The sequence below is a fragment of the Sphaerodactylus townsendi genome, linkage group LG14, assembly GCF_021028975.2.
Source record: "Sphaerodactylus townsendi isolate TG3544 linkage group LG14, MPM_Stown_v2.3, whole genome shotgun sequence".
Lineage (NCBI taxonomy): Eukaryota > Metazoa > Chordata > Lepidosauria > Squamata > Sphaerodactylidae > Sphaerodactylus > Sphaerodactylus townsendi.
In genome coordinates, this window is record NC_059438.1 from 10089382 (window position 1) to 10105166 (window position 15785).

The following is a 15785-nucleotide window of genomic DNA, read 5'->3' on the forward strand; positions in this document are numbered from 1 at the left end:
TTGTTTGAGATGAAGGTGAGTGCAGCTAGGGTGTCACAAAGTCCTCCCCCCCCCCCCAAAAAAGCAGGGGGGAATTTTGTGCCCTTAATGCCGTTGACAGCTCGCCCAGGCAGAAAGCAGCGGAGCCAATTTGGACAGATCAGAAATAGAGAAAAGTCAGGCATTTGACTCTTTCTTCCTCACCAAGAATCCCAGAAAAAAGAAGAAGCCAGTCAGGTTGATGTAAGTTATGGCAGAATATTGGCATTTTATTGATGAATTTTAACCAAGAATTTAAACATTCTGTATCATCTGAGCTTTAAAATACACCATTTTCATATAAAAATGCATAAAATTTCCAGGTACATCACACTAATAAGAAAAAAAAATAACCATTACATTCTTCTACCTGGTTAAAAATTGGCATTATTTAAAGTTTTAACCTCCCTGCGAAACTCTTAGTGGATGCATTGGTTGGTTCAGAGTGCTCACTGAAAGTTGGGGCAAAGAGGACAGCCGCCCCCACACCTCCAAACAGGGCAAGTCTGTCGCAAAATCTTTTGGACTCACAGAGCAGGGGGCCGGCAGCTGGAGTGTGCAAGATCCAGGCCCCCAGAGCGTGCTTTTGAGCGGCAATCGCCCACTCCTGGGAACAGCTAAGTCAACTCCAGAAGCAATGTTAAAAACGTTTTTTACAAGACAGAGAAAGTGACAGGGGGCTCCAAGCAATAAAATACAAAATATGGCCAGCAACCGAGGGGACCTCTCGGCTTTCACAGTACAGAAGGCACCGATTTGGGGGGAGAGGTGAGGGGGGGGGGGAGGAGAGGCGCACGGCTGAAGTAACCAAGGAGAGAAAAACCAACAGACTTTTTGGAATAAGTCAATACCCGCATCCGTCGGTATTGTTCAGCTTCGGTTTTGTGCTTCGCCACAGTTTTACGTGTATAGTACAGACAACAGCGGTGGGTTTGGGTTGAAGGCGACCCGGCCTAAGCCAGAACTCCATCCCCAGCGCCAGTTTCCCTTTTGAGTCCTGAATTTTCTGCTCAGCCATGAAGTGCCCAGCTGTCCCCTCCCCAAACATTCACCTCCCGGCACCACTTCAGCCTTACTGATAGTGGAGGGAACCCTCTTTGAAACACAGCAGCAGCAGCAGCAAAGACCCCAATTGCACGCGATCCCTCTTGGCACCCACAGGATCCCCCACCCGCCCCCATCACTCCCCAGGCACATCAGCCCACCGCTGCGCTCAGTCCTTGCTTTCGCCTTCCCCCGACCCGCTTCAGTCCCTGTTCGCGGGTTCACACGTGACATCCAGGCTCCGGTTGCCCCCAAGGGGGCGGTATGTGGAGAGGCACCCTGGGCGAGAGCGGCTCCCCCTCTAAGGCACGACATTTGGCACCTCTGCCAACGAGGCTCAGCCCCGGAGTCAGTCCGGTTCGGTCAAAGTTCGTGCGCAGATCGTGCGCTCCGGAGGGGCCCGGCGAAGCCAGCCCTCCCCTGTGCGGGCGAAGGGCGGCCCGACGGGTCCCGCAGGCGCGGCGGAGGGCCCGGGAGAGCGCCGGTCCGGCTGGCTGGCTGGCTGGCTGGCGGGCAGAGGCCAGGGGCCCCGGGCCGGGCGGTTCAGGCGCAGCTGCCCATGGCCTTGACCAGCGAGCTCTCGGGCAGCTGGCGGAAAATGCCGCGCAGGGTGTCGAGCTCGCGGCTGAGCTGCTCGACCCGCTTGCGGAGGCGCTCGTTGTCGGAGCTCAGCTCCAGCACCTTCTGCTGCGTCTCGGCGTTGCGCAGCTTGGCCTTGTCGCGGCTCTTGCGCACGGCGATGTTGTTGCGCTCGCGGCGCACGCGGTACTCGCTGCTGCTCTTGTCCAGGCACTTCTTGGCCTTGCCCCCCGACGACGACGAGGACGACGACGAGCCCGACGACGACGAGGAGGCGGCGTGGAGCCGGTGCGGGTGCGGGTGCGGGTGCTGGTGCGGGCTGGGGGCCGGCGTGGGCGGCGGCGTGGGCTGCCCGCCGGGCTGCAGGTGCACGGCGGTCTGGGCGCAGTGCGCCGCCTGGTACTGGAGGTGGCTGCAGGCGGGCGGCGGCGGGTAGAGGGCCACCAGCGCCGCCGCCTCGTCCTCCTCGTGGGGCTCCTGCTTGATGAGCAGCGGGCGCAGGCCGGCCAGCGGGGGGTGCTGCTGGTGCTGGTGCTGCCCCAGGCCCAGGCGCTCGTAGGCCGCGCCGCCCTCGGGCTTGTCCGCGTAGCCGTAAAGCGCGCCGCCCTGCGAGAGCCCCGCGCCCGGCATGGCGCACTCGAGGCCGGCCTTGGCGGCGCGCTCCTGCTGCTGCTGCTGCTGCTGCTGCTGCTTGTTATGCTGGAAGAGGTCGGCCAGGAACTCGTCGTTGAAGGCGCCCGGGTCGATGTAGGCGCTCAGGTCGATGGAGTTCTCGTGCTCGCAGATGTCCTGCAGCTCGGCCGCCGGCAGGTAGCTGTAGCCCTGCGCGCCGGGCAGGTGCGCCGAGGCGGGCGAGGGCAGAGGCTGCTGCTGCTGGGGGTGGTGCGGGTGGTGGTGCGGGCGAGGCTGCTGCAGGGCGCTGCTCATCAGGGGCCGCGGGTCCGCCTCGTAGAAGTTGCCCGGATCCATCGAGGATCTAAACGGAGCCTCCGCCGCGCATGGTGGGGGGAGCTCCCCGGCTTCGGCTGCGGCTGCGGCTGCTCCCCGCTCCGCCGTGCGCAAATCCCGGGCCGCTCGCAGCGCTTTTCTCGACTCACGCCCGGGCTGCCTCCGCCAGCCCTCTTGCCTCGTATTTATACCCCTCCGTTTCCCTGCAGGGCCGGGCATCGCCCTCTAGTGTCCAACCTCTCGGGTCTGCCCGCGAACTTTGACCAGCCTCGCCTCCTTTCGGCAGGGGTTGGATCCCCGACGGGTCCTCCCCAGCCCTCCGCCCCCTCCGGGCTGGCTGCCTGGACGGGCCCGACGCCAGCCCCCTGCAGGCAGTTGGGGAGGAGGCGCACGCACCTGCCTCGCAGGGCTGAGGGACGGGACGCTGCTCCGTGGGATCCCTCGCTGCACCGCCAGCGTAACACGCATGCGGGCAACCCAATCGGGCGCCGTTCTTCGCAGGATGCCGGTAGCCCCGATCCTGTAGCCTTGCAAGCCGGTAACGGAAGTGGGCTCCCTTCCACTTTGGCAACGGAGAATTCAGAGCGTAGGGAAGGTGTCTGCGAGTGGTGGTGGTGGGGAGACTTGGATACCCCTTCCCAAAGGGCGCTGTCACCCCGCTCAGGGCACTTCTTGATAACACTACCCTGGTCCAGTGAAAACGTTAAGAACTTCTCCCCTTCCCAGTCTAAGCAGGATCCTGAAAGGCGGTGCCACCGGGACCTTGGTCGGTTGTTTTTACCCACCCTTAATTTTTTCATCCAAACGGCCAGGCAGATTAAACATCCAGAGGCTTAGAGACCTGGGGCCACTGATAAGGCATCTTCAGGAAGTGTTTAGAGAAGTCCAAGGTACTTTCAGCCAGCACTGGGGCGGGGGGGGGGGGGGGAGATTGCGCTTGTATGCTCATATCGGCAGAAACTGGCGTTGCTCCAGCAGCCGCTCAAAACGCTCCATTGTTCCAACCTCGCACTGCCCACAAATAAATAAGCCACCTGTCAAACTTGGGTTACCCTTTCCGACTTTTAGGCATGTGCCGCCCGATTCCTTATGGGTTTACTCAGAAGCAAGGTTCACTGAGTTCTGTGGGGTTCACTTCTACGGCAAGCATGCTTACGACGGCAACCCTTCCGCCTGACGATATTGCACGCTTGCTCTGAAGTGAGCTCTTGCTGAGCCCCATGTCCTGTAACTGTCCATTGGATTGCACAGCGGCTTCAAAAGCTGCCAGAAAGTAGATTCCTTTGAAATGTGGCACTGGAGGAAAGTTTTACAGATACCGTAGACTCCCCCGCCCCAATCCCCACCACTGTACACTCTCAAGTGGCATACCCACCCCCTTTCTTATAATAAGATGGACTGAATGGCCCAGGTTAACCCATTCTTGTCACATCTCGGAGGTTAAGAGGGTTGGCCCTAGTTAGTACTTGAATGAGAGACCACTTAGGACAGGGGTCTTCAAACTATGGCCCTCCAGATGTTCATGGACTACAGTTCCCATCAGCCCCTGCCAGCATGGCCAAGTGGTAGGGCTCATGGGAATTGTAGTCTATGAACATCTGGAGGGCCATAGTTTGAAGATCCCAGACTTAGGACATAGGTGTCAAACACACGACCCTCCAGATGTTATGGAATACAATTCCCAGCATCCCCTGCCAGCACATTGCTGGCAGGGGATGATGGGAACTGTAGTCCATAACATCTGGAGGGCCGTGAGTTTGACACCTGTGACCTAGGAAGACAGGGGTTGCTACGCAGAGGCAGCCTATGGCAAACCACCTCTGTCCATCTCTTGCCAGGAAAACCATATGGGGTTGTCCTAAGTTGGCCCCAACTTGTCAGCACGTTCTACCAGAGGATGCCGCTCAGCCTCGATAATGTTTGGGCCACCTCCAGTTGCAAATTCAGGTCACCAGGAATCCAGCACCCAAACACAGCAGAAGATTTGAGCAAATGCTGGATTCTGACACTCAGATCAATAATTTTTGAAAAGCTACACTGGTGTGGAATTTTTGACAAGCTGGAATTTTTCTGCCAGCCTGGCAATGAGAAATTTCTCACTTTACCAAGACGAGCAGTGCCTCCAAGTGTATAAGTCATATCAGAGACACACTCACGGTATCCTCACAGTATGGAAAGCCAACAGTATTATCCCCCTGGTGCAGATGGCTGAGGCTACCTATAAATTTCAGGGCACAGGAAAGATATTAATTGAGCATTTCCTGGTGGACCTCTTAGCCTTCTTTGCCTCCAGCTCTTTCTATCACACTGAAGTGACAATTTAATGATAGCTGGTTTGTTACTGCTTGGCTGGTTCAATATAGCAAAACATGGACTTTTTAAAAAGCACCATGGCTGGGAATTAGAACTTGAAAAATACCAGCCCAAACCTTGTTTGAGTAATAAACCTGGACAAGAATGCTAGAAGTGCTCTTCTGGTTGTCCATTTAGTCCAGCTTCCTGTCTGACACAGTGTCAAATGAAATGACAAGCGAACAGGGCATAGTGGCTAAGGCCATTCTGTGATGTGGTCTTTTAGCACTGATATTGAAATTGAGGTTTTGGGATTTTGTAAGTAGCCATTGATGACCCTGTCCTGCCAGAATCTGTTTAATCCCCCTTTACTCCTACAGCAAACAGGGAGCAGCAGTGGCATAGGAGGTTAAGAGCTCGTGTATCTAATCTCGAGGAATTGGGTTTGATTCCCCGCTCTGCCGCCTGAGCTGTGGAGGCTTATCTGGGGGAATTCAGATTAGCCTGTGCACTCCCACACACGCCAGCTGGGTGACCTTGGGCTAGTCACAGCTTTTCGGAGCTCTCTCAGCCCCACCCACCTCACAGGGTGTTTGTTGTGAGGGGGGAAGGGCAAGGAGATTGTAAGCCCCTTTGAGTCTCCTACAGGAGAGGAAGGGGGGATATAAATCCAAACTCCTCCTCTTCCTCTTCCTCCTCCTCCTCCTCCTCCTCCTTCTTCTTCTTCAATGCCATCTATATCAGTGATCATCACTATTTCCTAATGCAATTACTTCGGGGTGTGAAGATGTGATTTCTTTTGCCTGAGCCAAATCAGTTGCCCATTAAATTTATTAAGTGTGTCAGATGATATAAATGTATAAGGATGATCAGAATCCTGAATAATGAATTGAAGGGGGAAAACCAGGAGCCTCACAGGGAGACACAGTTAGCCCATAAAGAACATAGGGGTAATTTTGGCCATTTTTTCCAGAAATCTGGTCTAGGCATAAAGAAAAACAACAGCGGTTTTTCTGGAGTCCTTTTGGTACACCAAGGTCCCTGACTTTGACGAGCTTGTCATCGCTTTGGCAATTTTGAGAACAACTAGAGGGCACCTCTCGTGAATGGTTGCCATGGGGGCATGGCCAACCCTAAGAGGGTGCCGTGGAACCTGGGGCCAATCAAAAAAGGTTGGAAGGTTCCAAGTCAAGGCGACTCCTATAAAGAAGACAACTGACTGCAAATGAGAACATGTTTCAAAAATTGGATGTCAAATATCATTAACATAAATTGTCAGGTCTCAATGCATTTTGAGTGGAGAATGTTCTTCATCAAGAGATATCTTGGAAATAAAATAGGTGTTTTTTGTTATAACTAACCAACCCTAAAATCATACATAACATTTAAGACTGAAAAGTGTGTCTAATAAAAAAAATCTTCTGTCTTCATTAACAGGTTTATAAATATTCTTTCCCACATCATCTCAATAACCATTTATTTTTATTTAATGACACCATTTATTTAATGTTTATTTTTTTTTAAATGTATCTAAAAATTCTATTATAACCAATGTATAAAATAATGATCAGAGCAACTTACTTACACATAGGAATTGGGCTGGAAAGATAACAAACAAAGTACAGGACAGTTTCCTTTAAAATCAGGATTTGGAATATATTTAGGGAACAAATACAGGTTAGAGATTTTTTGAGAGACTGGCAAAAGATATATTATGGCAAAGAAAAAAAAACAGAAGATATTATCAAGCTATGGCCAATATATGAAAAATGGATGAGGATACGGAAGAAGCCGGATTTAACGAAGAACCATGGAATAAGAGAATAAGAAGAATGAACCTCCTGCTGCTTGCATGAAATAATCAATAGAAAAGAGGGGGGGGAGGGGGGAGAAAAAGGAAAAATGTATAGATGGAACAAAGATATTGAATGTAACAAATATACATATATTCTATACAATAAAAATTTTTTAAAAAATAAAAATTCTGTTATGTTCTATCATCAATCAATATACAATCACATAATAATACAGTATTCAGAATGGGCACCCTCCATATTAATAAACAAGGACAACATGGAAATAATGCTAACAAAACATTTCTTTCTAAATACTGCCTGCTACTACTAGTTGTACTGCTACTACTGTTACTACTACTGATAGTAAAAACATCCTTGCTGACTAGGATTAATAGAAGAAGAGAAATTAGAAGCTTTCAGGGAGAGCAGGGGTGCAGGAGGATCCAACATAAGCATGAGAATGAAAATAAGAAAAACAGCCATGGCACAAAGAAGCTGAGGGGCAAGGAGGAAGAAAAACTCCATCAAGCAGGAGTAGAAGGACTTTTACTACTGACTATATTCATTATTTTTGTTCCAGTTCAGAATCACACTCAGCTGCTTTTTAATTTTAATCTCTTTGCAGAAGGAGAGATAGGAAGTATCTTCCCATTTGCTGGTGAAAACACAGCACGCAGAGTGCCGGTGAACAACCAGTGTGAACAGGGCTTAACAGTCTCTCTTCATCTGCCCTTTATCCTTTCCTTTGGCAGCCTGGGGCTGATTCTGATTTGAAAAAAAAAATCCAGAAGCAAAAAAGTCCACAGAGCTCCCTCTAACGTACAACTTGAGCTTCAGATTTTGTCAACGGCAGCTTGCTCTGATTTTTATTCTAAAACTGGCCTCGTCGTAAGAAACGAAGCCACCTTTGACAGAGCGCCACTGTCACTGAGGTCTTGTTTAAAGAACTGTCTAGCTTCTCTCTCTAATCCATATCTAACTTTTACCATTCTTGTGTTGCCCAAAAGGATAAATCGTTCATGTGCTGGATTCACCAGTGTTTTACAAGTGTGAGTCTCCTATCTCATGCTGACTCGTGATCCAGATGTGTTCTCCAGTTCTCTAGCTCAAGCTTCAAATTGTTTTTTTCCCCCTGCACTTATGATTTATGGCAAGGCATTAAAATTAAGGTAGACTTCGACTTTGTTCTGCACACGAAAGAGAAGAAAACAATGCGTCCTGTGCTAGCATGCCTCTAATGGGATGGGGAAATTGCTTAGAGTCCGGATTACACCCCTGGAGCAATAGCTGCCTCTGCATGCCAGGTCTAAGAACATACACTAGCAAGATTTCTTAAAGCCCTGTGTGCTCTAATCCCCATAGAAGTATCTTCCTTCCAATTCTCCACACCAGTGAGAAGAAAACTATGTTTCTTAGCAGAAACTACTTGAAAGCCAAATTGTGCCCCAGAGCAATAGTGCTTCTCCAGGTAAAGTACAAGTAATTATAACAACTGCTTTTTTGGTGTTCATCTCTTCTCCCCTCCCAGGTAGATAGTTAGTTACCCACACTAAGGCTCATTCCACACATGCAGAATAATGCACTTTCAAACTGCTTTCAGTGCTCTTTGAAGCTGTGCGGAATAGCAAAATCCACTTGCAAACAGTTGTGAAAGTGGTTTGAAAATGCATTATTTTGCATGTGCGGAAGGGGTAAAACAATGATATCTTAGCAACAACAACAACAACCTTTATTTGGCATTTAAAAATAGGTTCTAGAGCATTGCCAGACATTTTTGAAATACAAATCAAGAGTACATTCAAAGCGCAGACAGGAAGACTGTATAGCAGCATACATTACTTAGAAAGTTCTGTCACTTGTGAAAGAAATTTTGCTACTTTTTCCAAGAGCATGACATCTGTGTTGTTTAACAGAAGCTCCACAACAGAACAGAGTCACTTTCAGATTTGTCTAGGGCCAGCCTGGGAGAGAAATTCTAATAAGAAATACCCACATAGCCTTTCAGGACAAGTCAAGAATAAATGTAGGAGCAAGGGAGTCTCCCACTTGATTTTTTACAGCTAGTGTGGACAAACCCGATCCTGGAGAGGGATGGATAAGTAGCGACCCTTTGAAATGGCCGATGGGAAGGTATTGGATCTGGCCCTTGTGATAATCCATCTCTGTTGGGGTTCGGTTAATAATTCAAGATATTTGGCTGTGTGCCCCTGTTCCGGTATTATTCCGACAGAGAGGGGTGAGCATGATTTATTTGCTTGCCCCAACAAGATATGATATTCCTGTTCTAGAAGTTTACTTCTGTGGCTATTCTTTGGGAAAGCAAAAATTCTATGAACCCAGATCGCACACTGCATTTACTTGGCTAGGCATATAAAATTGGACATCTGATGTTCCACAGTTCCATCCAATGTTTATGTCCGCTAGTGTTTGCTGTCTGGACCACAGCGGATCATATGCACAGAGCCGTAGAATCTCACATGGAACTTACTGAACAAAATTGCTCCAGATCATTTCAGTGAACTTATCCACATGCTAGTGGACGAGAGAGAAAGGAACTTTGGTATCTAGCCCAATCTCCCAACAAGCTACTTGCCTGATCACCCATGAAGAGTCTACTAAGTGTCTACTAGTAATTGAGCAAGGGGAAAAGGGATTTTTTGCCATCAGGGCACAGCTGACTTCTGGCGACCCAGGTGGGATTTTCAAGGCAAGAGATGTTCAGAGAAGGTTTGCCATTGCCTGCCACCATGTCACACCTCGGTGTTCCATGGGGGTCTCCCGTACAAACAGTAGCCAGGGTGGAGGCTGAGATTGTGTGACTGGCCCAATGTCACCCAAGCAAGCAATGAAGATGGTACAGGACAGGTGTTACATGATCCCTGCTAGAAACTCCTGCCAGGAGCCTACCGGCTGCATGTTAAACAAGTTTCAATTTCTAGATCAGATTCAAGGGCAGAGTCACGTAAAGCAAGTTACCATAGTCCAATCTGTAGGTGATTGTTGCATGGATTACTGTGGCCAAGTCAGATCGAGAGAGGTATGGGGCCAACTATCATGCCTGACGGAGATGGTAAAAAGCAGTCTGGGCCATTTTGGTGACCTGAGCCTCCAAGGAAATCTTGGAATCCAGGATCACCCCCATACTGCTAACTGACGAGGCCAGATGTTGAACCTTGCCATCCAACACAGGCAAACTAAAGTCGGCTGGCATCTCCCCCCAACCCACCCGCAGAACCTCCGTCTTTGCTGGATTCAGTTTCAACCATTTAAATATGGCCACATGGCCAAATATTTGTCTCAGCTGTTTAATCCTATTCACAGGAGAGCCCTTGCTTTAGCAAGATTTAACATCGTGCCCTCGACAAGCCTCATGGGCAGTTACAGAGGGCTGGATCCGGTGGCTAGATTATGTTCCTGTTTTCATTATACCAGGTCGAATCTGTCCAGCATGCACTCCTGCTATGCGTAAGCACAAAGAAATCAGAGCCAAATATTCTCCGTGCATTCCTCTGCTCTTGGATGACAGAGATCCTTTTGTGAAAATTCCACTCTTATTGATAAGCTCTGATCCTGTGCAGTGGCGTAGTGGCTAAGAGCAGGTTTTGATTCCCCGCTCTGCCACTTGAGCTGTGGAGGCTTATCTGGGGAATTCAGATTAGCCTGTGCACTCCAACACACGCCAGCTGGGTGACCTTGGGCTAGTCACAGCTCTACGGAGCTCTCTCAGCCCCACCTACCTCACAGGGTGTTTGTTGTGAGGGGGGAAGGGAAAGGAGTTTGTAAGCCCCTTTGAGTCTCCTGCAGGAGAGAAAGGGGGGATATAAATCCAACTCTTCTTAATTCAGTGAGAGCAAATTTCTTGCAAGAGATCATGTTCCATTAACCCATTTGTCTCTATTCTGGAGTCTGATTCGCTCTATTGGATGAACTTTTTTTGTTTTGTTTTATTTGAACTACTTTTGAATTATGCCAATAAAAGCTTGTTGTTGTTATTCCTGAGTGGCTCCCTGAGGCACAAAGTGTGAGTTTGTCCCTGTCCTTTCCTGCTGCCAGGACCCTCACGCTGGCAGGCGTAGGAGCCTCTTGTTCAAGAGATATGTCAAGGAGTGGTAAATTTTGCACACACTAATGCACTTGAAACGTACCTAACTTAACTTCCTGACATCCATTGAGAAACCAGAAGGCCTGCTGAGAACAAGAGTGTTTTAAGTAGCACACCATAGTGAGCAAAGGTGCAGGAGGATGTGGACTTTACCCACACTTTTGTTTTAAAATATTCTACATTCTTCGTAGCTTTTCATGTGAATAGCTCAGCTCCGTCCTTAAGCTAGCAATGAGCCATCTATTTGAAACAGACAAGTGTCGTGCACATCAGTATCAAACACAGATGATGCTGTGCCACGTGAAACTTTAAGCACTCTGGTTGGGCAGTATGCCTGTCAGGCACATATCTGCTGAGTCACTCCCCCACCCCTCGGAAAAGGAAACTGAAAGCAGTGTACAGTCATAGACACTTGACAACATCTGGAAAAAAACCCTGCTTGAACTGACAGTTGGTTTGGGGCTGAAAGTCAGAGAAAATATTAGATTGTGGTTAATTTTTTAAAAAAGTGTGCTCGGCTGGGATTTTGACCAGTTTGTGTCTGCATGTATATCCCTGCTTTCTACCAAGATCTGGGTGGTGACATTATTCCAAGAGAAGAATTCAAGACATGCAACGGTTCCCTGATGCAGGCTCTCTGTGCTATCATTGACAAACACAGGGAATCCCAGAAGCATGATCTGTGACCAGAAAAGCCAGCCATAGCTAATTAGGCAGAAGGTTGGTTGCTAAGAAACCATATTAGTTGGGCTGTTCCATCCTTCCAAGCTGGATGTTCTGCCTGCCCATTGTTCTAGGATCGAACTGGGACAAGGAGTATGACTTGCCTTCAGTTTTAATCCAGAAAGATCCTGTGCCACAGGTGCCAATTTTAGGAATACTGATACATGTGTGTACTTGCTGCAAAAATTATTTTTAAATTCCATGCGCTTCCAATTTAAAAAACAACAACACTATTTATACCTAAAGCACAATTAGACTTTTAAAGCACAATCATCCTTTATCTGAATGAAGACATGAAAGAGCCCAAAAGCCAGCACTCGTGCCATGTCACGTTTTTGCCTATATTTTCCTGTTCTGGTCCATCAACTATCCTTTTTGGAAATGGCTGGAGCTTTCCTCCCCCTCCCTCTTCCCCTGGGTCAATCCAGATTGTTCATTATGCACCACAAAGTATCTCTCTTCAGTGCCTTGTGTATTATGGAGAACATGTTATAAATACACTAATAATTATGGGTGTGGAGAATTATTTTTTTTTTCTGTCCTGCGGTTAACAGACTTCTTGGAAGGGTGCTTAAGCCATGAGCATTTATCCAGCACCAAGCTGTCAAAAACCCTCATAGCCTGGTTTGTTCCTTTGAGAATAAAGAACAGACATGACAATCCCTAAAGCCTGGGAATGAGAAAACGCCTGTCTTATTTCTATTCTAGGCCTGTTTGGAGCCTTTGAAAATCTAGTAACAAATGTGGCCACTCCGTTCCAAGTCATATTTCTGAAGTATCATTCTGCATGTGAGTTACTGTGGAAGGCCAAATAGGGAGGAAGGGGGGCTCTCCATAAGCCAAAGTGACCTCCTGCCCATCAGCAAGTTTCTCAGTCCCTCCACGCTTGCCCCTCCACATGCCTCAGCACGATTTGCAAAGCGCTAACAAGTAGGAGATCAGACTGGGTCCACTTAGCCAGTCCCTGTTCTTGTAATGGTGACCAGCAGCATTGCTAGGTTTGAGGCTGCAGCTAACCTCCCTTACCCTTATCACCCCAATTACAGTCGAAATAGGGGAATGGGGTAGAGAAGTTGGAAAGGAAAGGCTTCAAAGGAGCGGTAAAGTAAAAGTAAACCTATGGTAGCCCTGGGTCATTACTGATCCAGGTGACGTCGCTTCACAATGTTTACTCTGCAGACTATATTTACATGGTACCATCGCCTTCCCCAGTTGTCTACATTTTACCATCAGCATGTTGGGTACTCATTTTAACGACCTGGGCTGCTTTCTCGCATGTAAACATAGAAATGCGAGGAGAGCCCTCTGCAAGCCCATTGTGTAGAGAAGAGTCCCGAGGTAAATGTTCTCTGAATAATCAGCCACTGAGTTTTCAAAGATCAAGCTGTTGTTTTCAGAGTCTCCTGTAGATGGCCAAAGCAATGAAGCATTTTGTCTACTACATTTTAATCTCTCTTTCCTCCAAGGAGATCACAGCAGCAGATACGCATGCTCACACCCCAAATCCTGTCTCCATTCTCTGCTCCCTTGGATACTTGGAAGCTATGTGAAGAACCTTGCAGGCCCTTGCCTACTAGGATGTAAATGTACTCAGGCAAACATCAGAATTCCCATCAAACACACATCTCAAGAGGTATACAAGTCTGGCAGTGCTTTGCATCACCATTTGCTTAGCAAAGGGGCCAAGATGCACTCTTGTGCTGGCATTGGTTGGTAATTCCCTTGGGTCTTGTTTGCTAATTTTTAATTTGGGTGGGCCTGAGGACAATTTGCTTTTCTCTTTGGATGGTACAGTTTTTGAACTAACCTTGAATAATTCCTGGCAGCTGGGACATTAAGAACATAAGAACAAGCCAGCTGGATCAGACCAAAGTCCATCTAGTCCAGCTCTCTGCTACTCGCAGTGGCCCATCAGGTGCCTTTGGGAGCTCACATGCAGGATGTGAAAGCAATGGCCTTCTGCGGCTGTTGCTCCCGAGCACCTGGTCTGTTAAGGCATTTGCAATCTCAGATCAAAGAGGATCAAGATTGGTAGCCATAAATCGACTTCTCCTCCATAAATCTGTCCAAGCCCCTTTTAAAGCTATCCAGGTTAATGGCCATCACCACCTCCTGTGGCAGCACATTCCAAACACCAATCACATGTTGCGTGAAGAAGTGTTTCCTTTTATTAGTCCTAATTCTTCCCCCCAGCATTTTCAACTAATGCCCCCTGGTTCTAGTATTGTGAGAAAGAGAGAAAAATGTCTCTCTGTCAACATTTTTTACTCCATGAATAATTTTATAGGCTTCAATCCCCCCTCAGTCGTCTCCTCTCCAAACTAAAGAGTCCCAAACGCTGCAGCCTTTCCTCATAGGGAAGGTGCTCCAGTCCCTCAATCATCCTTGTTGCCCTTCTCTGCACTTTTTCTATCTCCTCAATATCCTTTTTGAGATGCGGCGACCAGAACTGGACACAGTACTCCAAGTGCGGTCGCACCACTGCTTTATATAAGGGCATGACGATCTTTGCAGTTTTATTCTCAATTCCTTTCCTAATGATCCCCAGCATAGAGTTTGCCTTTTTCACAGCTGCCATGCATTGAGTTGACATTCCCATGGAACTATCAACTAAGACACCTAAATCCCTTTCCTGGTCTGTGACTGATAGCACTGACCCTTGTAGCGTGTATGTGAAGTTTGGATTTTTTTGCCCCTATGTGCATCACTTTGCATTTTGCTACATTGAACTGCATTTGCCATTTCTGAGCCCACTCACCTAATATATCAAGGTCCGCTTGGAGCTCTTCGCATTGTGTTTTTCATGTCAGGAACTGGAAGAAGTAGCTTTTTCTACTATTTAATTTCTTTCCTGAGGCCATGGTGTATCTTTTGAATAATGTACACTCACAATTTGAGCGACCAGTAACGATGCATGCATTAATGAAAGTCTGATTCACAAAAATCTTATACCAGAGTAAATTTTGTTTGTCTTTTAGGTGCCCCAAGACTTCTGTTTCATTCTGATGCATTGATTACTTTTGAACCTCTTATGAATGAGCAGAACTGGAGAGATATCTTTCCCTGGGGCCATAAGTCTGCTACTCAGAAGGAAAAAGAGGAATCAATGCATGGAGTATGCAATAGGAGACAGGCTCTTTTGGTATTTGCAATGGCAGACGTTTGTGACCAGCTGGCTCTTTGTGCTGGTGGGAACCTGGATGTGTGATGCAAGATAAATCCTTGGAGAACCAGAGGGATTACCTCAGAGGAAATCCACCTCGGAAGAAATCTGTGTATTCTGTCCCTGTTCATAAATTTAAGGGCTTATATGCCAAACACATGGATGAATCAAAACACGTCTCAAATTAGATTTTTTTAAAAAATCAGTCCGAACGTTTAGACGATAACACACAAGCTCGAGCTCCTACTTTTAACAATAGAATAAATTTAAACATGATTCCCTTATTGCTACCAGCCAAGATAAATAAAAGGTGAAAATCATGCGAGCAGACAGGAAATTCGGCAACAAGAGTAACAAAATAAGAAGTCATGGATACAGGCAGAGAATAATTATTTCCTCTTCATTTCTCTTGCCTGGGCATTTGGTGAGATTGAATTGAATGACGGAATGGCAATTTAAAACTAGGTATTTTCATATCCAGACCTAGTCCAACCTTTTCACTATTTCAGCAGTGCCATGAAAGACCTCACTGGGTCTTTCTTTTAATTAACAAACCAGAAATTAAGGAGTCAAGGCTGTGTTTCTGTATGGAAAAACACATGGGACAAGATGCTGCTGTGTGTGCAAAAAGATTTAAAATCACATGAAGCTGCAGAGGTTGTGAAGACAGATACAAACTCAGTTTCTCTCTGAAGAATTTTCATGCCTTTTCCCCGCTTCTCTGAGTGGTAAGAAGCTACAAGTTGACCACTTGGAAAGAGTTGGTATGTTGATACCCCACCCTGTATTTAAAACTCTTTACAATATTAACATGATAGACTAAAGAAACAACTTAAGCGCAAAATAATAGCTGGATTAAGACAGCACTAGCCGACATTTTAAGCCATTGTAAAAGATGGAATAGAAGTATTTTAATTAATAAAATGCAGTGGATAGGAGAAAGAAAGTTCTCTCCACTCACTTTCTCCACACCAGGGGCTCCAGTTTTTCATTTGTGCAAGTTTGTATTTTGATTACTGAACCCTCTCTTGAAGGCTCATTCCACACAAGCAAAATAATGCACTTTCAAGCTGCTTTCACAACTGTTTTTGCCATTCCGCAAAGCTTCAAAGAGCCCTGA

At 47.3% G+C, this 15785-nt stretch overlaps 1 protein-coding gene across 1 annotated transcript; it reads right to left on the bottom strand.

The window, feature by feature from the left end:
* Positions 1-221: 221 nt before the first annotated feature.
* CEBPA (CCAAT enhancer binding protein alpha) lies at positions 222-2836 on the bottom strand. Its single transcript, XM_048516294.1, has one exon. It carries the CDS (start codon positions 2806-2808, stop codon positions 1606-1608), a length of 1203 nt encoding a protein of 400 aa, XP_048372251.1. The 5' UTR covers positions 2809-2836; the 3' UTR covers positions 222-1605.
* Positions 2837-15785: the final 12949 nt, after the last annotated feature.